Raw genomic sequence first — 21856 nt, 5'->3', positions numbered from 1 at the left:
TGCAAGCTGGAACATGAACAGCATCTAAAACCAAAGTAGGAATTCCCTCTGGCACAGTAGCATTCAAAAAACATGCCATATATTTGCAATAACTACAGAGGGTCAGTATCTCAGCTTTACAGCTCATTGGAGAAAATGGACTTGCTAGTTTATTCTCATTAGTACTTCTACCAGATTGTACCTGGCTTCTTGTGCTGCATTCTCCTCAGTATTGTAAGCTGAGAAAAGTCCATGGTGTCAATACAGGAATGAGATATTTCTTCAGAACTTAGAAGGCAAAAGTTCAACATGCAGTACTTTTCCTCCGTTTAGTATGGAACTTAACCTTTGTGTTAGAAGCTTCCATAAAACGCACTTTTGGGTGCACTTGTGATCATTTGCAGCAATTGTAAATACTGCAGCGATTCTGCTAAAAGCAGTCAAAATATTTCATCTAAACTACATGCTAAGTACCTTCTGCCTTATCATAACATTGTCTGCATTGTCAATATGGTGCAGAATTTTTCATTTCCTGCTCTGAAAGACTGTTTAGTTCTACTGAACATTGTTAAACAAATGTAGCATTTCACTGAAGAGCTGGTTGTGTTTCTATTCTGGATAAAGTGGTTCCTGTAAATAAGGCTTGCAAAACGCTTTCTGTCTGAACAAAACTATGGGCCAGTTTTTATTACATGCTATTATTATAATTATAGGATCTTCTGCTTAATCAGGATGTGCTTAATTAGGATAGCCATTTAATTGGGACATGTCCCAAGGAACCAATTTAGCTTAATGTTATTAATACTATCTAATCAGGCCAGCTTAGGAAAAAAATTGCTTTTAAAAAATAAGACCCCAGCAGAGGAAAAGATAAGCTGACATTTTGCTGGTCTGATGCATCCAGTCCATTCCCCAAAGGTTCAGATTGCAGCACTGCTCAAGCAACCTCAGGGATGATCTCCTTAAAGTAAGAGAAGACAAGCATGATCCTTCTGTTGTGAAAGTACCAGACATGACCTTCACTCCTGCTGTTGGCTGCCATGTCCTTAAACCAGAATACCCTGGCAAATGAGACCTGTGAACTTCATATATACCCAACAGGAAAAGCCTCTGACAAAAACAAATGGCAAAGTGAAAAATCATGAAGGTATTTGTGAGGATATGAAATAAAGCAACAAGTAACAGGCCTTAAAAGGAAAGCTGTTCAAACAGAGATTCCCAATGAAACTGTTTATCATTGAGCTTTTGTTCATATTTTAGTAAAAAAAAAATCTCTTTGTTCTATCTTAGGTTTTGAAGTCACTGTGGTTATACTTTCAGCATTGCCCAATGAGATACCACCATCAAACAAAAGTTGCTGTTATAAGGAGACATAGAATCAGGCAAGTCAGGCCTAAATTTCAATAAGAAGTTCAAAGGCACTACCTTCTGTGATTAAACTTAAGACTCCATCTTGGCCTGTAAGCTAACATGACCTCAGTTGTCAATATGAGCCTGCAGCTGAACTAGGGCTGAATTTGCAATTTCAAATACTGGTGAGAAACTTGGACTGAAAGGGAAACAAAGTAGGGGACAGACTTCCAGTTGATGTAAATCAGTGACATCTCATCACAATGTGATGAAGACTGAGGCTTAAGACAGTGAGATGAAGCAGTGATACATTTGCTAGTGCAAGGTGGCAGCAATATAATAAGATGGCCCAGAGACATTGTAGAATTTCCATCCACGGAGATACTCAAAACCCATCTGGACATGGTCCTGGGTAAGTTACTTATGGTGACCCTGCTTGAGCTCAGGGGTTGGACAAGATGACCTCAAGAGGTCCCTTCCAACATCAGCTGCTCTGTGATTCTGTGAATGTTCTGAACACACTCCCCTCCGTATGGGTAAAGAACAAATTCAGAGACTGAGGGTTTAGTTAGGCACAATGTTGACTTTGGTGGTGAAGCTGGCTTAAGAAATCCCAGTCCCAAATATTTCCCCTCTGCTTTTTTCCATGCTGTAAGGTCATTGTCTCTTTACTTGTGGCTACATAACTATTCATAGGGCCACAGTATTAACTGTATCAATGACAAGACAAGTTTTAAAATGTTTTCTTTTTTTTAGAATGTTTATTTTTTTAGTGTTATTTTTAAATGCATGTCGGTTCAGCTATCCAGTTCCCAGCTCTGCTGGGATGTACTGTCACAGCACATGTGATGATGAACAAGTGGATGGGGAGAAAGCTGGGAAGAGACCAGCACAATGCCTGGATCCAACATATTGTATAATTGCACACTGACTTAAGCTGTCTCTTGCTGAAAGCAGGAATATGTGTTCTCTGATGATAATTAATTAAAAAAATCAGGCCTCTGTCTTCAGCTGACTGTACCTCTTGGGTACTCTTCTTATGGGGATAGGCAGAACATACAAAACCAGGTATGCTTTCTTTAGATGCAGTTGGAGGTCTAACAGTTAACCAAATAAGAATCAAAATTGCATGAAAGTATATCCAGCAAGTTCTGCACAGGTACATGTTCCTCAGGGGCTGGATGGCTCATTAGTACTACAGAGCCTGCAAGACATGAACTCATTCAAACTAAGCTAATTATAAAATCAAGTGACTCCCCAAGAAGAATTGTTCTAATTGTGTGACTGCCCATCCTTATACAGGTCACCTTGTGCAGCTCCATCTCCTTTTCAGTGCTCTTACTCCCTGAGTCTATTCTGGATTGAAGATGCCCCTGGCTGCAGTTTTCAGAGATTCAGGTATGGTTAAGGTGGAAGTGGATTATTGATTAGTGTGCTGGTGTAGGACTGGCTTCAACACTTGCTCATGTACAAATTTCCTGCATGACTTAGGTATGTCACCTTGGAGCTGAATTTACTATTAGGTTTAGATGGAGCTTAGGCCCTTATATTCCAAAATGGAATCCTCAAAGCTCTTCCTAACCTTAGACCTCTGCTTTATGCTGCTTCCCTGGTCCACTTGAAATCCTGCTGTGGCCATGTCCAGAATCGCCTTGGTCTTGTCACCACCAATAACCATTCACCTTCCTAGTTCCTGTTGCTCCATTAGATGTGCACCAGGGGCCTGGGCAAGGCAATACCCTTACCCTACACTCTTGTATGACTGCTGAGTAACTGATGTATAGGCAGTGCATGCAAGACCCTTTTTCACTTCCCTGCACAGCTTCTGCAGTAGCAGAGTGCTGTATTTGTAGCACAGGTAGGTAAGCAAAATTATCTACCTGTGTTTTCAGGGCTCTGAAAAGAGAAAGGTAAGGTGTAAACCTATTTAATTTGTTGGTGTATTCTGTTCCCAGGAGTTAATTATCTGCACATCATTGCTGTTTCATGTGGCAAAGAGCAGGTGCTCTGTGGCTGTGTGTCTGCAGCCCTGAATGTGTGTGCATATCCATGCATGTGCTTGTGGCATGTAGGAAAACATCCAGTGGTGTCCAAGTCGGTGTGCTCCTGCAGCTGGAAATGGAGTTCTCTGAGCTGCTTACACTTTATTTCTGTGTAGCATGATGGCACTGGAAGGCCTGGAACTCCTAGGAAATGCTGCTGGTAGTTAATCACAATTAATGCATGTTAACAGAGGATGCAACATAGATATTCTTTCCCAACAGGGCAGTGATTTGTAAACCTCCATTAAAGCACTTGACAGTGTCTTCCTGAACAGATATTATAAATGCTATTTTAAAAAAGTTTGATAATTAATAGATGGTCCTGGAAGCTAGTACTACTTATTGGCCTCACACCTCTTATAAATTTGTATTTAGTTATAAAAGGAAATATTAAACATAATTTGCCTTTATTATACAATGGGAGATTGCCACTGATAAGCATGCTTAAAATAAGCATCACAGTGATTATTTTCAATCCCTAACTGTAATAACAGGCTATGGAGACAAAATGAATGCAGCCAGTCCAGCTGATGGCTGAATCATAGCAACAGCATCAGTTGATTTGTTTCCAGGTCTAAAAAAACTAATAAAGACTTTACATAATCTCCTAGATACAAGAGGATTAAGGTTAATGTCTTAAATCTGTTCCTTATGCTCAAATATTCTCTCTGTATGCACAGATGCCTGCTACTACCCCTTTCTTGTAGATTCTATTTGTAAAATGATACTGAGTTAAGCTGACTGAAATAAAGGCACATTCCTTGTTATACTTAAGAGAAGCTATTAGCTGTTCTATACTGCACCAAATCATACCATTTACTTACAGTCCAGTCACAATAGTGCATTCATGGGTGCTTTACAGTTTATCATTATTGTACAGTTTCTTGTGTTCCTTCTAGTGAAGCTGATGTGTTAACTAGGAAGTACTGTATAGTAGGAAGTCTAAAGCCAAGCTACTTCTATTCCTGATAATTTCAAGTAAACAATTTTTTTTTTACTGCATTCAACCTGTTTGCAGAATGAGGGACTGTTTTGTTGTTGTTGTTGTTGCTTGGAAATTGTCAAAATAAAGTGGATTTTCTTAATGAATTATTTTTAAAACATATAGTGTACACTTGTTCCATGGCCCAGATCCTGAAATATTGTATGGGCTTGTGACTCATCTTTTATATATATATATATTTTTAATCCTGGAATGCTTTGCACATTGCTGTTCTAACTGATTGTGGTTTGTGGAAAAGTGATCAGTGAAAATGTTTTGAAGCATAAAGCCTCGTATTGTCCTCACTTAAAGCTCAACCTTTGCAAATCTGGAATGTGATATATTCATTTTGCAGTGCAAAGAATTGAGCATGTCGTGGATCAGGGTTTTGTTTGCAAGTATATTGCCTGTTGCTCTGAGTACAGGTAGAACACTTCCTTTTGTTTCATCCAAGTAATTCTCTGCTTCCTTCCCACAAATAGTAAGATACTCCTTATTTAGGAGCTCTCTGCACTGCTGTCTATAAGCAACTCATTCAGACACAGAATGCAGCCGAACTGCTATGAAGCTTTCCCTTGCAATGCATGGGGAATATATTCATCCTATTAAGACCCATGTTTTGTAGACTATTTCTGAGGGAGAGGAACTGTATTAGTTTGTAGGTTTAATAGCAGACCTTTTGGTCTGGTAGTGAAGATTAGCTTGCTTGGTGTGAAGCTGTGCATGCCTCTGTGTGTTGTCATGTGCTGTGTGGGACTTCTGTGGTGGCTTGTGGAAATGTGGGTTGTTATGAAATGACACTTCACAGTTTGCGATAGTATAGCTGTATTTCAGTGTTGAGCACACACCGAATTTTAAATGGAACTGGTGTCGCTAGATGTTTTCATCAGCTTTAAAAACCTTAACCACAGTGCCAGCCAGTTTCTGCTATCTTTGAATCCTGTGAGCCCTCCCAAAACACAGTCCCAGGGGGTACATCATGCTCCTGAAGCAGTCTGTGTATTTGCCATTAGTTTAAACAAAACTCCCTGCTTGACTGTACTATTCCTGTGAGTTTAATGTACGTGCTGAAGAGACCAGAACTTTCCAGTATTTTTCAGCTGTGTCTCTGCTGTGAATGCAGTGTGTTTCAGAAAGTGGTTATGCTGGTCTTTAGGACATCAGGAACTCTTCTACAATCTGCCTTGAAATTAAAGGAATATATGGTACATGTAATTACTCTTAGTCATTAAGTCAGCCTATCAACTAGATGAATTCATGCTTGTTACTACAGGCATAGCACAGGACAAGTGCATTCTACATGCAGTCATGTTGTAATAAAATGGAATCAAGGCAAATATTTATGAATGGTGAAGTAGTATTTGCCTACTAGCTGCCAACAGGGAGACTTTGTATTCCTATAATCTGGATAAGGGACACAGTAATTCATGAGCTAAAATTATTATATTCAAAGCACAGAAACTTTTACCTGGGACTTCAAGGACAAAACTTAGCCCTATTTTTAAGAGTTAAAGTGCAAGTTTCATGTTCTGTATGTTGTCATAGCTTTAGACTGACAAAGTCTTTCTGCTGCCAGAGGTGTCATCTTGAGCCTAATAAAATTAGGCTGTATTTGCATTTGTGATATTCTACAAAAAATACTTGTTATGTCACCATGTTTAACATAACCCATTGTATTTTGCCAATAGGTAGAAAGAATGTGCAGTGCTGTATTTGCCATGTACCATAACTAAATTTTTTTTTTAGTATTATGGCTGGTAATCTGTATTATTGTTGCTGTTGAACAAAGTATTTTCTATCATATGGGATGAATACTATAGCACTATTTAATTGAGCATTATTTATAAATGGGTGATAGGTCTCATCAATTTAAGTTCAAAAAAAAAAAACCAAACTCTGGAATTAAATTTCCTCTCAGGCTTCCATCATATAATCTCTGTGCTGCTACTGGGCTTCATGTTTACTAAGTATTTATTGGAAGGACAACAAAACAACTCCAACCAAGGCCTAATGAGCATTGTCTGGCAGGAAAAGGCATTATACGAAAGTATACTCAGGCTTATTCTACTTTGAACTCAGGAAGTCATAAGAAGTGACTTTGTAAAGCAAACTGAGAAAATGAGGGAAGATCATAAAAGCTATGTGGATGTTGATGCTCATAAAATGTAAACCCAGATTACCCATGGAGCTAAGCAACAACAATTTCTATTGAAATCAATTTAACAAATTAGAAATTTGAAGACAATGGCCTGTAAAAGAATTCTCAGGTGATCTTGTGAGAAGACACACAGGTCAAAGTAAAAGAATCCCATAAGGGGCCCTTAGGATGTGAGGTCTTAATTTACAATATGCTCTCTTACACTGTCATGCTTCATATGTGTGTGTACACTGCATTTGCAAATAGCAAACCTATGGTGCAGACCCTGACCAACTGTTGTCATAACATCATTACCAACTGCTTTTGATCACATCACACTTATGACATACAATAACATGCCAGGCAGGTAGCAGACACTCCTATTGCACTCTTTGCTTGTGTGTATAAATGTAATAAACATAACCTGGTTATAGCACAACATGTTATCTCTAGCACCTTGGTTTACTTTCTTTTGAGGCAGGTAACCCAGGTCAGAGAAATTTGCCAATTCTTTTAACCCAGTCAAAGCATTTCTGAGGTTCAATAAAGTTTTGATAAATGTCCCACATCAGTTTTCATCTCAACAGTCTCGGGTTACTTTCTGCTGGGGGTTCTGGTCAGGGCTCAGGACAGTATGCTGTGTAGGACGCAGTTTCCTATGCAATCTGGGAAGCCTGTGGAGATGAGCCGAGTCCTGCATTGGAATATTGCAATGTCCCATGTTGAATTTTTGATACTGAGCCTGTCCTCTCCTCTTCAGTTGGCTGTGCTGCGCCATTGTCTGTCCTTAGAAATAATGCATCAAGCTATTAATCCTTCATATATCAATGCCTCTTATCATACAATATAACTTGTTTTCTCTTGATAAACAGTAGTTGAGAACTAAATCTTATGCACTTTATACTATGAATAGTATTATGCCATTTTACAGAAGCAGGCACAGAAAAGTGAAGTAATACAGACAATATTTTATTTGTTGTTATTAGACTCCCCATAGTGTGCCACTTATATCACAGTAATAAGTTGTTTTCTTGCTCTGAAAACCTTATTATCTTCTTACAGCATGTCACAAAAGGCAGGATTATGAAAAGCTTTTAAAAAAAAAGCAAGCAGGGTAAGGTTTTAGGATTATATGAAGTCATGATGTGCACAACTCCTGCATGTTTCCACAACATTGCTTTTGTAACTCAGTAGCAGAACTTTGTAAAGAGTGTACTCAGAAGCATCACTGTATACAATGAAGACAAAAATGCTTGAGACTTCCAGGGTATGAACCTTATTTATTATTTACAAATGGATAAGATGTATGTAAGCTATTTCTGTTCTGTTACCCTCTGCCGGGACCAAAGAGACATAGGCCCCCTTGGTTGCATTAAAGGCTCAAAGCAACAAATAAAATGCCTCTTTCAACCATGCAAGCATAATGGCATCCAGTCTTGTGCCTTTCCCTTCAAAGGGAACAGGGAAGAGCTGCTAGAGCAGTTCTTAAAAACTAGCAGCATAATATCCTCTACTGTGTTTGTGCATAGCTGCATAAGTCTTGATGTCCACACAGAATGAAGAAGTGGTGATAAAGGCACCTTTCCTGTTACAGCTATTTGTGCCAGCAGGATGACTGGTGTGTAAATAGAGACGGGACTTACACGTGGCGTAACTATTTAGTCCTTTGGAACTTAGATATATTTTTTTTTTCTGGGTTTACTTTAAATTTTATTTCATTAGCTAGGGAATTTTAGACCTTGAAAGGGAATTTTAGACCTTGAAAAACATGTACCTCAAGATGGTGTGTAAGTAGATGAATAGGCAGCAGCTGGTTGGGAATTTTCAGGATCTGCATTTTTGCAGTTAGATGTATGGGTACGGTTTGGTGTCTTTTAGTGTTTAAATCTTTTAGTTTATCCAGTCTGAAGTCTGTTAGCAATAAACAGTACTTGACTCCAAACTTGACACTTCCCTTAATCACTGGAGGAAGATACATCTGTTTGTGTCTGTCTGGGTTACTGTAAAGTTGGAGCTGCTTGCTTTACATATTTACTTGTGATCACGGATACAAATGACCACATGAATTACAGTTAAACAGAGTCAGAGTGATATTTCTACCCTTTGCAGGAAGAACTGGGACCTGATGCACAATGCAAATGCCTAGCTCTAGTGGCAGGTCTCTAACATGTTGTAAGTGCTCTATCAAAAAGTTTTCACTTAGAACTAGTGACAAAGACAAGTTCACGGAAGTACAAATTCTAAAGGTAATTGTGTTTTCATTTAGGACACTGCTGCCTGAAAACTTGTATACTTAAGATCATAAATCAGAATCTATGTTCATATTTAGCAGAGTGTTCTTACGATAGCTTGACACACATCTTAGTTAATGAAATATTAGAATTATAACAAGTGCAGGAAACAGGCAGAATTACTCAAGGCTAATTGGGTGAACTTGATCCTAAATACAAAACCACTACAAAGTTTAAGCAGTATTTTAAGCCCTCAAATAATACAGCACAGTTTTGATATAAATCAAGCTGATGAGGAGGAGTTACTCTGTTTTGTACTACTCAGCATTGTATGGTTGCATCGGCTCTGGTTTCAGCTACAGTAGCAAATTTCAAGCTGCATATAAGATAAAGTGAGAGTTCTCTTGTTCTGTGTTTGTAATAGACTCAATGTCCAGTCTAAAAATAACATTGCATACAAACAAATCAAGAGAAACAACTTCTCATCATACTGTGGCAGGTAACAAAGTAAATAAAAAAGCAGAGTCCATTTGAAAGAAGCAAAAGTGTCTTGCCAGATAATTGAGGAAGATATAAAAGGTAGTTGCGTGTGAGCTCTCTTACTGAGATATACAGGTTCTACCCAGAATTAGAAGGGTGGCTGCATCAAAACAGTTTCTGCTTTAAGACTCTGCACATAAGAATTCAAGTCCAAACTTGGAGATTTGCCACAGATTTCTGTGCACCCAGCTCATGGCAAGGGATTAACTCCTGTTTCTGCCACCTGAGGATATGATCTCGTACTTATTGATAGCTATTGCTACCTTATAATGTGAAGTTTTGCTCTTGTCTTCAGATACTCTGTCCAACATCCATATTGCCTGTCAGACCACAGTATGGGAAGAACTTTTTCCTCCCTTAACTATTTACCAATTTGTCTAATCAGAGAGCTTCCAGCTAAGAGATTTCTCACTATCTGCATAACTATACATTGGCTATCTTCAACTCAATGCAAACCCATTGACTACAAGGAGTAACAACTGCTTATCATAGCAAAATTCAGGTTGGAAATTACCTCAGGTGGTCACCTAGTCCAGTCTTCTGCTAAGGGTAGTTTAACAGCTCAGGACAGAATATGCTTCCATATTTCTTTAGCATTGACCTGGTTGGTCTCCTTTTTACACTTGCTGCCTTTTTTTTAATCCATTCCTCAGTATGGGCTTCTTGGGCATACCTACTTCTTGGTTTCTCAGTAGTCACTGAGCAATGTCTCTGGCTCCAGAGGTTAAAATGAGTTTGTGGTTGGTAGGTTTTTTGGACAAAGACTAAAAATACCACAGATGTGAAAAAACATGACCCTCACTTTAGCAGAACAATTGACAGTACTATCTATTTACATGTAGCTTGGCTTCAACCTGACCCAGATTCCACTTGTGTAGTTTCATTGACATTCTACTGATTAGCTGGAATTTCAGCTCCATCTCTGTTGCTGATGCCAGTGGGTGGGACTGGTACCTGACATCTGGTTTTATTTTAATGGGAAACTGAAAGCCTCCATGCATGTGCTTATTTCTTTGGGAGCATACCCACTCTGAAAAGACACGGTTTCTACAAACAAGTTTTCATGCTTGTTCGGACCTTCTGAATGAGATACTTTGCAATTAAAGTACCAAGGAGCTGCTGCAGCAGAAGTGACATCCTGCTACCACGACCTGGAACAACTCCACTAATTCAGCCACCTTGTATCATCATCGCATGCAGTTTTAGCATCACAGAGCTTTGTAACTGACAGCAGCAGGAATTGCAAAGTCAACCAGACTCATTTCCATGTAGATCTACAACTATTTTTCATTTGCTTAAAAATAGTGCTCAGCGTCATCTCAATGTTTTAAGAGTGTAATACATTGAGTAACATTTTAATTTGCCACCAACCCTCAATCAGTAGCTTCTTTACATACCAGGGTCATTGTTCTGTGTCCTTACTTGCAGAAGCAATGGTTAGTCCCAAGCTTACATGACAGAGAGAGAAGTTTCATACAAACATCCAGTTGTTTGATGTGAACTAGACCTGCTGAAAGATTGCTGTTACCTAATGGGCTGTGGAAGTTGGTAAAGCACAAAAAATTATGTATTTACATATCTCTGTTCCACTGGTGTATCAGCTGTGCATAAAAATCCTACTAATACTGAGAAACTGAGAGAGTCTTCTCTGATGCAACTTTTGGCAGCCTGCAGTGCTGAAACTGGAAGTCTGGGTTTCAACTGCAGCCATGGTAGAGATGTGAACTTAGCCGATGAACCCTGTGTCAGTCTATGTGCAGCCACAGCTTAGTTACTGATCTGTTAGAGCAGCCACTTATACATCAGCCCAGTCTCCTCAATGTCTGTATCATCTCAATGACATGAACAACTTGTGTACCATATGAGCTATTATATACATTTATGACCTTCTTTTGCCTGTTCTTCCAAAAATCAGGCAGTAATGGGTTCCTGTTCACATCCCAGCTATAGCATCACTAGTTGCTTTTTATACCTATAGGTGTGTGGTGTCAGTGCACCCCTCTGAAATGTCTTCTACTAGCTAGATAGAATTATGCCTGCAGTTCAACATCAGTGAGCCCTTGGAAATTTCAGTCTGCATGGTGGATAAAGGGAAATGATCATATTCTTCCATCGATGCAGTTACTGAATTATGCTGGCAACTCAGAATCAGCGACTTCACTTCTTTTTTGAAGTTGCTATTTAGGAAACCATAGATAACAGGGTTGACACAGGTGGAAGCCATAGCTACCAGGTGGCACAATGAGAAGATCAAATTGTGGTGGCAAGGCGAAATGATTTTGTAATTCCAGTCCACGATGGTGTTGAAAACATGCAGTGGTAGCCAGCAAACAGCAAAAGCAGCAACCATGGAAGCTAACAAAATATTTATCCTTCTCAGCTGAACTGCTCGGTTGCTATATTCACTCTTCTCAAACATGTCCTTTCTCTTCTGTAGACGTAAGTAGATACGCAGGTAGCAAAGTATAATGAAGAACAGCGGGATGCAATATTGCAAGAGCAGTAAAGTGGTAGTGTAGATAAGTCTGTGTTGCTCAGAAGGCCATGAGTCGATGCATATGGCCTTGTCAGTGGAAAAATTCATGATGTGTGAGAGCTGCTTATACAAATCATTAGACAAGATGGATGTGGTCAAAAAGGGCAGGGACATGAGACATGCTAAAGTCCAAATTACTCCAATTCCTAGATAGGCTTGGGAGATACTTGGCCTCCAGCCAGTTGGGTTTATGATGAGCTGGTGTCTTTCCAGAGCAATAAGGACAAGGGAAAGAATTGACACTGTCACAGATGTGCACTGAGTGAAAGAGGTCATTTTGCACATGACTTCCCCAAACATCCAGTAGTCCATCATGGTGTAAACAACGGTGAAAGGCAGACAGACAACACACATAAACAAGTCTGAAATTATTAAGTTGGAAATTAGGATGTTGGTGACGTTGGACTTTTCCTTCTGCCTGGCAATGACAGCAATGAGACAGATGTTTCCCACAATGCCTAGGACAGTCTCCAAGCTGTAAGAGGTGGCTAGAAAGACAGTAAGGTCAGTGATGTTCCTGCACTGATTAGAAATGTGCACGGGGAAGCTTCGGTTTGAGCTCCAGTTCTTACTGTTCAGGAAAGGAAAACCATCATTAACAGCCCTTGTCTTATTCATCCTGAACCCCCAAATATTTATCCAAAAAGGTAGTAGTCAAACAGAATCTGGGTCTTCTGGAGCCAGCCTAAAAGAGGTTTTATCTGTTCTCTTTGGCTGTGGAAGATCTGGGGATTTCTGCAAAGGAAAGGAAAAAAGATTGCTTAGTTATGCTACAAGAAATTAGACAAAGGGTAGCAGGGGAGACAGGGAAGCAAACACCAGGGATTCTGTGTATGTTCTGCAGCTCTCTTTTATATAGTTTATTAGATCATAAAATGGAACACTTTGCTAAACTGTGGTATGGAAATCTGTGCAACTCTATTGAATTATGACTGTGTTTATTTGTTGTGAGGTTGTCCCATGGATTTTAGAACATCCTAACTTCATCATTTAACTATCTGTTCAGTATCTGAACATCACTAATGCAGTAGAGTGGTGGTTCAAGAAAGCTGCATCAAAACACACTTGGGGGTAAAAATTGTGTGTAATTCTGGTTTTGCAAAGTCCTGATCCAAAACTGAGCAGAAGACATGTTGTGGGGCTGCATTTACCTTCAGTTGAGTTAAACATCAATGTGAAAATTAAGGCATATTGGGTTCATAAAGCCAACACTAAAATATCTTATGTGAGTTAATCTGTGAATTGCATTTGTGATTGCAGCTGGAACCCACATTTGCTTGAGACAATCACCATGCAAAAATTCAGGCTCATGTCCTCAGGAAGAATAACTGGGGACAATTTTGAAAAAGTCTAAAATAATTCAAAATCATTTCAACATTTTTCAGCTTCTACACAGCTGTGATAATTCATGGCAACTGCAGTCCAAATTTCCTGCTTCCCCATTCTGGACAAACTCCAGTGCCCATGAAGCACTGATGTCTCCCTCTGGGTAGCTAATGCAGCCATCGCAGGGTTTATCAGAAATATAGCACAGTCTCCTGATTTTGGCTTTAAGAGGGGGTGATTTTGACAACATCTATTAATTCCTTTTGAAAAGCTCCTTATTGATTCTCCCTCAGCATAATTTTGCTTTTTTTAACCAAGAGAATTCAAGTGTTGTAATAGCATGTGCTATCTTCTGGATACTGTTCCTGCATAGTCAGATGGGTCTGCTTCTTAACCACTGCTGCAAGCCCTGAGCTGGGATTTTCAATGGCGTCTCAGGGAGCTGAACCCACAGAATTAATTTGGGCTGCACACTTTTGGAAGTCTCAGCCATAGGACTGCCTGGACTCTACCAAATGGCTCCTGGGAGGCTGTTACAATCTGTCATAGCAGAGCCTGCGTGATAATCCTGACCCTGGAGTCCAAATCCTCTATGTTCAGGAATCAAATTTAAAAAAATCTGACTCTGCTGGGAGTTCTCAGGCCAGAGGCAGTTTCATGCTGTACAAAGGCTTGTAACATGAAAAGTAAATAAATACTCAGGGAACAACACTTTTTACCCATTGCATGACCCTTTCCTCAGCAATAAAATGCCACTCAAACAAGTTTGTGGGGTTGTGAGAAACTTCTGAGCTTCAAAAAACAAGTGGTCAACATACAAACACATACATAAAACGGTATAGAGAGCTTATCTCTTTGTTTGAGTACCATTTACTGCTGAGCAACTGCATACATAAAGGTAACCAGTACTGTACAAAAAAGTGCCCACCATCCTACAATTTTTTGTTTGCCTTGTCTTTCTCTTTATGAATTGTATTGTATGCTTCTAGAGATGTTGCCTCTCAGGAACTAATGAAAGCAATAGCATACAATAATTAAAAAGATGTTTTGGGATCATTGTTCTGCTTGATCAGCAAAAATTAGTACAGTCAATTCTTTTGTTGCTTTGCTAGACCTGTTGATTTACCTATCTGTATCCATCTGTCTGAGACAGTCAAGACAGTTACACAAGTAAAATATAGCAATCTTTTCTTCCTCTTTTTCTTTCATTTCCTCAGTAATTTAAATCTTAATTAAAGAGGGCAAAGGAAATTTTCCTAATTGTGGATGTAGGTATGACTCTTTCTGTCCACTCACTTTTATGTTGTTACTCAACTCATGTGAACAGATCGATTTATTTTCTGGAACTAAGAGAAGAGGCAATGATGATGTATGGATTGCATGGTCACATAGGGGGAAGGTATGGTGGTCTGTTTCAGTGTGAAAATGGCTATAGAATGAAAAACCATCAATCATCCCCTTAGCTTTTAATGACTCCTGGCCAGTGGAGATGCTGCAAATGAAACAGAGCAAAGGGATCAGCAGCCTGCGTTATTTGGTACCAGTCAAAGAAACTCAGTCTTGGCATTTGGACAGGACAAACAGACTCTGCTGTAAACAAACACATGAGCTTTTTACTCCAGTCCCAGCCTAGTGTCCTTAGCTACAGTGACCTTGACAACAAGCACATGGTTCTCTTTTGTTGCTTGAAAAATATGTGCTGAATTCTTACAAACATCTGTGCCCCACAGACTAAGTCCTCTCAAGGGTCCCAGACACTTCTAGACATGCTGAGGTGTCGGTGAGGAGAACTAATAACATTGAAGCAAAAAAAGAATGTAGTGGAGCCACCTGAAAAGCAGAAGCCAGATCCCACAGCTTTAAGGGGCACATTCCCAAGAGGAATGCCAAAGGTTGAGCGCAGCTGTGCATTTGTCACAGGCAGCAAACTTGGTGGGGATAAATAGCATCTCTGAAGGCTCTGCAATGCATTTTGTTGGGTTAGGAGCTCCCTCTCTTTTAACACCTTGCATTCTATGGTGTCTCCCACAAGATGACTGTCAAGCACTTCCTGGGCGTTCACTCCCCTGGTACTGCCCAGTGGTAAATAAGGAATTATCACCCTCTTGTCACATGTAAGGGGACTGAGAGAGGGAGGTGAGACATGAGCTGTCCAGCGTCTCAAGGGAACCTGTGGTGCACGGTGCAGGACTTCAAACTGCCTGCCAACCTGATGTCTTGGGAAAAGGCAGACCCTAGATCACCTAGGTCCATAGTTCTCCTTATCTGTTATTCTGGCAACCATAATGTAAAAAGCAGTTCTAGAAAAACAGAAAAATAAATGTTGCCATGACCTTCTACTTATATATCCTATTATGGTTTCCTTGGATGGCAGATTCTCGAGGTCAGTCACTGCCAAATGCTGTGTTATCTCAGTGTTTGACTGTCATTCAGTTTAGTCTAAATTAAGAGCCAGTAATAAGTAATGTGTACTTTGTTTAGACATTTGAATCAAATGTTAGCTAATATACTGAATCACCAATGCAGTGGGAAAAAAAGGGTGTTAGACCCCTCACTGTATCAAAAGGTTTGTTGATTGCCCAGTAAAACATAGCAAAAACTTTATGGGCTAAAGAAACAGCTTTTGTCTCCAGAAAGTGAACCAATACTTACTTGGCTTGTAGGAGCAAGAAGCATGCCTTCTAAATCAGTTTGCAGAGGGAGTGGGGGGAAAAGTTGGACTGGTTTTGTTTGTTTCTTTTTAAAGAGGAAAGAGTAATCCTCTTCAGAACCTTAATGAACTTCAGGGAAGAGGTTAGTAACAAAAGCTAACATGCTCAAAAAGCGAGGGTTTTCTTCTCTAATTGATGCAGTGTGAGATATTTTCTCTAAAAAAAAGGTGTCAAAAAAGTCTGCAGCAAGTTAACAGGATGCAGAATGAAAAAGACAAGGAGCTTTCAGATTTAATCTTAGTGTAAGGTAAATTCTCCATGTGTATCTTTTATAGACATTCATCACTGTGCTGTCTGTGTTGGAAGCAAGGAAAAAGAGCAGGTAAGGTTTGAAGAGTTTGTCCTGCTGAAAAACAGTCTTCTAAACTAAAAAATGTCACTCAGGTTGTCTCAAAACAAGGAAAGCAACTATTACTAGTCAGCTTGAAAGCCTTGCCCCAGAGGGCTATTCTGCATTTCCCAGAAAAATTCTTCAAAGGAAAGGGATTTCTGCAGAGATGGATCAGGGAAGAAACTGAAACCCTCACTGGGTTTCAAGGAGACTGCTAGACAAAAACTGGCCCCAAGCAGTTAATGGATGACTGTCTTTTTGAGAGACCTCTGGACTTGAAGACATCCCATGAAAACCTCTATAAAAACTATATTCCTGGAGGTAGGATAAAGCAAGGAACTACTACGGATATTGTGCTCTATGTGCTTACATGCAAAGGGTGGGCCATTCTTGCAAAGCTAATCATGATCATCTCCCTGTAATCAAAAACCAGCTCCGTAGTTGAGATGGACAGTGTGAATTGAATTCCACATGAGACATAAGTCAAAGAAAATGTTTGCAGTGTTTGACTTCATTATCTGGTGCTTAGAAGCAATTGCTTATCTAGCTCAGAACTTAACTAGTTGCTCAAGTCATGTTTGCTGCTTTCAGTCCATAAGACTTCCGAGAGAAGAGATTCCTAAAGACATGAAGTGATTGTATTACTTATTAAAAAGTTATGGCAATTATCTGGAGCAGAGCAGCTACTGTCTGCCTCTTATAAACTAGAAACAGAGGACCAGTGGAAAGGTTTAACAGAACTCTGAATTTCATATTGCAGATATTAACTGAGGTGGTGGTGACTAATGGTGGTATCCCCTTTTTGCTGGCAGTGACTATCTCAGTAAAATAGATTTGCCCTGTTTAGCTTTACATCTTACAGAAAGGTTAAAAACCATTTGACTACCATTACACATTCCCAGGAAGGCAACACTTAACTAGAAGAGGAAACCTGCCACTGGCTATGCACAAATATCCCACAGCAATGTTAAATCCATAAAGGATTTGGTACAATGAAATTTAATAGTGGATTCTTCATCTTTGTTTAACTCTGTGTTGCAAAAAATATTGGGAGCAACTATCTCAGGTCACTGAAAAAGCTATATATGTTAAAAATTTCTAAACCCTGAATAATTAGGGTATGGAACGAGTTGTGTGTATTAATATGTTACAAGTTTGTAACATTGGGAGATGGTATAAACACCCAGGAAAATGAATATTTTTTCCCCCTCTCACATCTGCACGTTTTGGGAAGGAAACCTCTTAGGGGTTGTGAACTTATGTTACAAGTTAACCTTCTCTGATCCTGCAGAAATCAGGGAAGTTTTACAAAAGCAGCTACTCCAAATTTTTGTTTTCTGGTTAAATTCATAACAACCTTACCAAAGACATGGAGCCAGCTCACAAAGATAAAATGGGACTAGCAAGTCAGCAGACTGGAGAATGGTAGTTAGCCCTTGATTACTTAAGAGTAAAGGCCATTGTGACTTGTCCTGTACCCAAGAGAAAAAATATATTTTTACAGAGGTCATCTTTACCAAAGGAGGTGGGGAATCCATAAATCACTGTAATGGGCACCTTAGCAGACAGCCAGTTAGGATATCTGGAGAGTGACATGATATGTACTGCCAGAAACTGCATGGGTTGGGTGAGGAACAAGAAGTCTTAGGGACTAGGAGATAAGAAGTGTTTCAGGGACCAGGGGTAACCAGGAAGGCTTTCTGTCACACCGCAAGGTGGCAGGGAGCACACCTGAACCCCAGAGATCCCCCAAGAATATGCTATCTCCCTCTTGCATCCTGATAGGTTGAAAAGCTCTGCTCAGTAGGTACAAGGGTTGGGCCTTTCATGACAAGTCAGACTGGATCCATTTGTCAAACATAGTCACCTGCTTTGGTGGAAAATGCTGGTTCAGTGCACCCATACTCAGAGTACTTTTTCTGAAGCTGAAAGAGGTCCCTTCAAATGCTTTTTCTGAATCTGATGGAGGAGGGAGAACCCAGGTAAACATTGGGCTCCATTAGGTTAAACACCAGGTTTGGTATCATGATCTCCTGCACAGTGATTCAAGCCCTTTGGTTTACTAAAAAAAAGCTCAGAAATTGATTATGATTATTTTGTTTCCAATGAAACAAAATATTGCATTCATGCCAAGATCACTTTTTTTTGCACCTGCAAATGCCTTCTTTCCCTCAAAAACATCCAGTCTTTCAAAACTGTACATCTAATATTTTGGTTCAGGCACTGGCTGATAAAAGCAATTGTTTGCACAGCCTTAATCAAAGCTGAATGGTAAACAGCAAGGGCCTCCCTTGTTTTTATAACCCTTCTTGCTAAATTATTACCATTAATAATTACTAATGTTTATTATGGTGGTAAAAAACTAATTGAAAATAGGTCCTTTTGTGCTTGGTGCTGTACAGGTCTAGAGGAGCAGACAAGTCTCTCTCCACAGAGATGGACAAGAGCTTAAAAGGCATATAAAGAAAACAAAGTATTCATTACTGTTTTCCTTGCCTTGTGACTGGATTCAGAGCACGTTGATTATAGTGGACTTTGGATCAAGTTCACTTAATATCTCTGCCCTCATTTCTGTATTGTTCTAAAACCATAAAGGAATCTACAACATTTTTGTGGAACTGAAGGATCGTGCAAGAATTCTTTGCTTCTAGGAATTGAATATGCACAAAGCCTTTCAATCCATGGCTTCTCTCAAATTTAAATTTTACGTCCCTGTCAATATCAATGGATCAATTTTAGAATTTAAATCCTAATTGAATGCTTTTCATTATTTCCTGTTTACTCTAATAGTTAAATGATTGAAGGATCATAACCAAACTGTTTGTAATCGATATTCTTATCTCCTTCTAAAACTTGTTTCTTTAAATTATATTAATGTAGCAACTACTCAGTAACTCTCCCTTAAAAGTTTCTGATATATAACTCTTGACTTGGATCTTAGGTTAAGTTCCAGGTGAAACCTTAGTCAACATTTTCTGATCAGAAATCAGTCATTATCCAAAGCAGAGGAAGATTTGAGCAGAAAAGGAATTAGCAATGATGGCATCAGCTGTCAGTCACTCAAATGAAAGTTGAATAAATTTTTACAATCAAAAGTGATAACCTGAGCAAAGAGATCTGAGGTCTTATCAGTCTGAAATAGATAATTTAGAAAATTCTTACCTATTACTGATCGAAAAAATCACTCCTGTTGCTGCACATTTCTATCTTGGAAGAAAGAAGGAATGTTGTAGCAGCAAAGTAAGGTCTTCTGTGTCCTAGCAATCGAGAAGAGAAGCTCTCCTCACTGTTTCTGTAGGTAATTTGGATGGCATCTCTCTCCCTCTCCCCCTCTCTCTCCCCCCCTCCTTCCTCCCCTCCCTTCAGTTTAGCCAATGAATTCTGTTTTATGATTATGGTCTGACTTTGAAGTTCTGGCTCCCTCTGCTGTTATATAAATATAGAAATTCTACAGATACTTGAGAGGAATAGCAACTTCAGCAAAGAACTATGAAGTTATCTGAAGCACGGCACGCACCCATGCTGCACACTAAAGCAAAGGGACAAAATACAGAAACAGAGCCTAATCCTATTCTCCTTGATGAATCAAGATTTCTGTAGGGCTCAAAGAGAATTTTGCCTCATATGTATGAAAATGTTCCCAGTATCAGTTTTCTCAATTTTTTCATTCCATCACAGAGTGATATTGAAATTTTATCTTAGAAGGATCCAGGGTACAAGTCCTTAAATTGTGAAAGGCGAGGAAGTACACTGTTACTCAGGCAAAGAATGTAGAAATGTAAGAACACTCAGAAAGTTGGAAATAGAGGAAAAGGAGGATTTTCGGAAGTACCAGTTTTCTTTGATTTTTCCCAGGTCTTTCTCATGAAATACAAAGGCAGAAATCAGAGTTGCAAATTTTTCTCTTGCATTGGGAAAATACACAAAGAGAATATTTCCAAGGGCTATACCAGAATAACTTAATTTCAGTCTTTACTTAAAGTGGGTTTTTAAGCTATGGTCAACTACTTAACCAGTCCAGTGGCTAATGCTATTCTGGGGCCCTCCTAGAGGTGCAATAAGTAGTTGTAGCAAATATGTGTTTTCATTTGTAGGCATGTAGTATGTCAACAGAAATCAAACATTTCAATATCAAAATAAGTCTGAGCTCTTATCAACTAAACTAATTGTGAAAATAATTTTTTTGTTTGTACTGTATTCTTTAATTTTTTCTGGTACCAGCTATTACAGATGTGCTCATCTACTTCAAGAGCTTAGCTGACATCTTTCATCATTAGCGAAATAATCAAAGCAGAAGCAGAAATATTTAAGGTCTTTCTAGGGTATTTTGGCATTTCTCCTGTCTTACAATGCTGAGAAGCATAAAACTGGAATCTGTGTAATGCATGGTGTAAGCTGGAGAGCTGTCCTTAGTTACTGATTCTTTCTTCAGGGCATGCTTGAGCTGCTTCTTATTTTATATTACTTATTTTTCCCCACCTCCTTTCAGGAGCTTTATTTACCAGCTAGTTTGAACAGTACCCCATAGCCTAGCATTTCCCTTTTACCCAGGTGCCTCAGAAGAAGATGATCTTTCTAATCTGTTTAGGGAAGAGGACATGAAATCTGTGCTCCAGCTGAAAAGGCATGAGCCCACACAGATCTTGAGCCTCTTGCCAGCTCCCTAGGAAGTAGAAGCTTCCTATCTTACTGGAGCCAGAAAAACTGAAATGATTTATTTAGCTGGCCTGTTTACTTTTGTATCTTCCTTAATTTATTTATCACATGTTTATTTGTTCTGCTGTTCAAAGCATTAAAGAAAGGGGAGGAAAACCCCTAAGAAAGAGACAGTCCTTTTACTGAGGGGTATTTTAATGTGTGAAGCTGTTCTTCTCGTGCCCCTCACCTTGCAGGATTCTTCAGCCAGCCTTATTGCCACACCTTCCAAACATTTAAAGAAATGCTGTGTCACTTTTATTCTCTCAATTCAGACATCTGGGCAGAGCCTGCAAACTAGTAAATTAGCATCTGCTCTCTTCTTAAAGTCAACAGAGAACAGCTGCAGCACTGTTCCTGAAAGACTGCTCAGGGCTCTGCCACCCAGGGATCAGGAAATGACCTAACCACCAATATTTTGCTATGGCAGCTGGGACTTTCTTCTTGACAGGTTTTTAGGATAACCTGCTATAGCAAGGTTCTGGCCATTTTTTGATGAGATGAATGGGTCTGCATTAGAGTCCTATTACACGCATATTCTTTCGACGTTGTGTCCAAACTGCAGGGTGAAAATGCTCACTATTAACAAGCTAATGTGGGAGCAGCACTTGGGTCATTCAAACCCTGCACTAGTTCGTGTAGCTGGGACTTACATGCACACAGTGGCTACTGAGTGTAAGCCAAGAGATGTGGTGGGGCTGGAGCTGCCGTGCACTAGCTGTCCGGCCTGTAGCATAGAGGAGAAAATACCGGAGCTAGCTTGGAGTGAGAACAGCAGCAGCAAGACAAAGATGCAGATGCCTATTTCCTCATCCAGGTGGGTCTTGTAGGCTTGGTTCAGCACCTTGCTGAGAGGGATGCTGATACCCGAGCTGGCTCGTTTGAATCTGGCCATGTTTATTCATTATACAATGGGGACTGCTGAACACGTATCTGTGGAGAGTCTCTGTGAGGATCCTGACCCATTAAGGCTTTTGCAAAATGCACAAGCAGTAC

General features: G+C 39.6%; 1 protein-coding gene across 2 annotated transcripts; it reads right to left on the bottom strand.

The window, feature by feature from the left end:
- Window positions 1-6590: 6590 nt before the first annotated feature.
- Window positions 6591-19503, bottom strand: NPY4R2 (neuropeptide Y receptor Y4-2). 2 transcript variants are annotated; one of them, XM_069796535.1, is made up of 2 exons: window positions 19328-19503; window positions 6591-12532 (listed from the first exon to the last, which is right to left on the bottom strand). In XM_069796535.1, the coding sequence occupies exon 2, from the start codon at window positions 12413-12415 to the stop codon at window positions 11282-11284; it is 1134 nt and encodes a 377-aa protein (XP_069652636.1). In that variant the 5' UTR covers window positions 12416-12532; window positions 19328-19503; the 3' UTR covers window positions 6591-11281. The 2 variants fall into 2 exon arrangements, with proteins under 2 accessions (XP_069652636.1, XP_069652637.1); XM_069796536.1 differs by lacking the exon at window positions 19328-19503 and adding an exon at window positions 18033-18224.
- Between the last annotated feature and the right edge of the window lie 2353 nt (window positions 19504-21856).

The sequence above is a fragment of the Haliaeetus albicilla genome, chromosome 11 (genome assembly GCF_947461875.1).
Source record: "Haliaeetus albicilla chromosome 11, bHalAlb1.1, whole genome shotgun sequence".
In the NCBI taxonomy this organism is placed as follows: Eukaryota; Metazoa; Chordata; class Aves; order Accipitriformes; family Accipitridae; genus Haliaeetus; species Haliaeetus albicilla.
The sequence above is the reverse complement of the archived record's forward strand: the minus strand, read 5'-3'. Positions and strand labels throughout refer to the sequence as shown.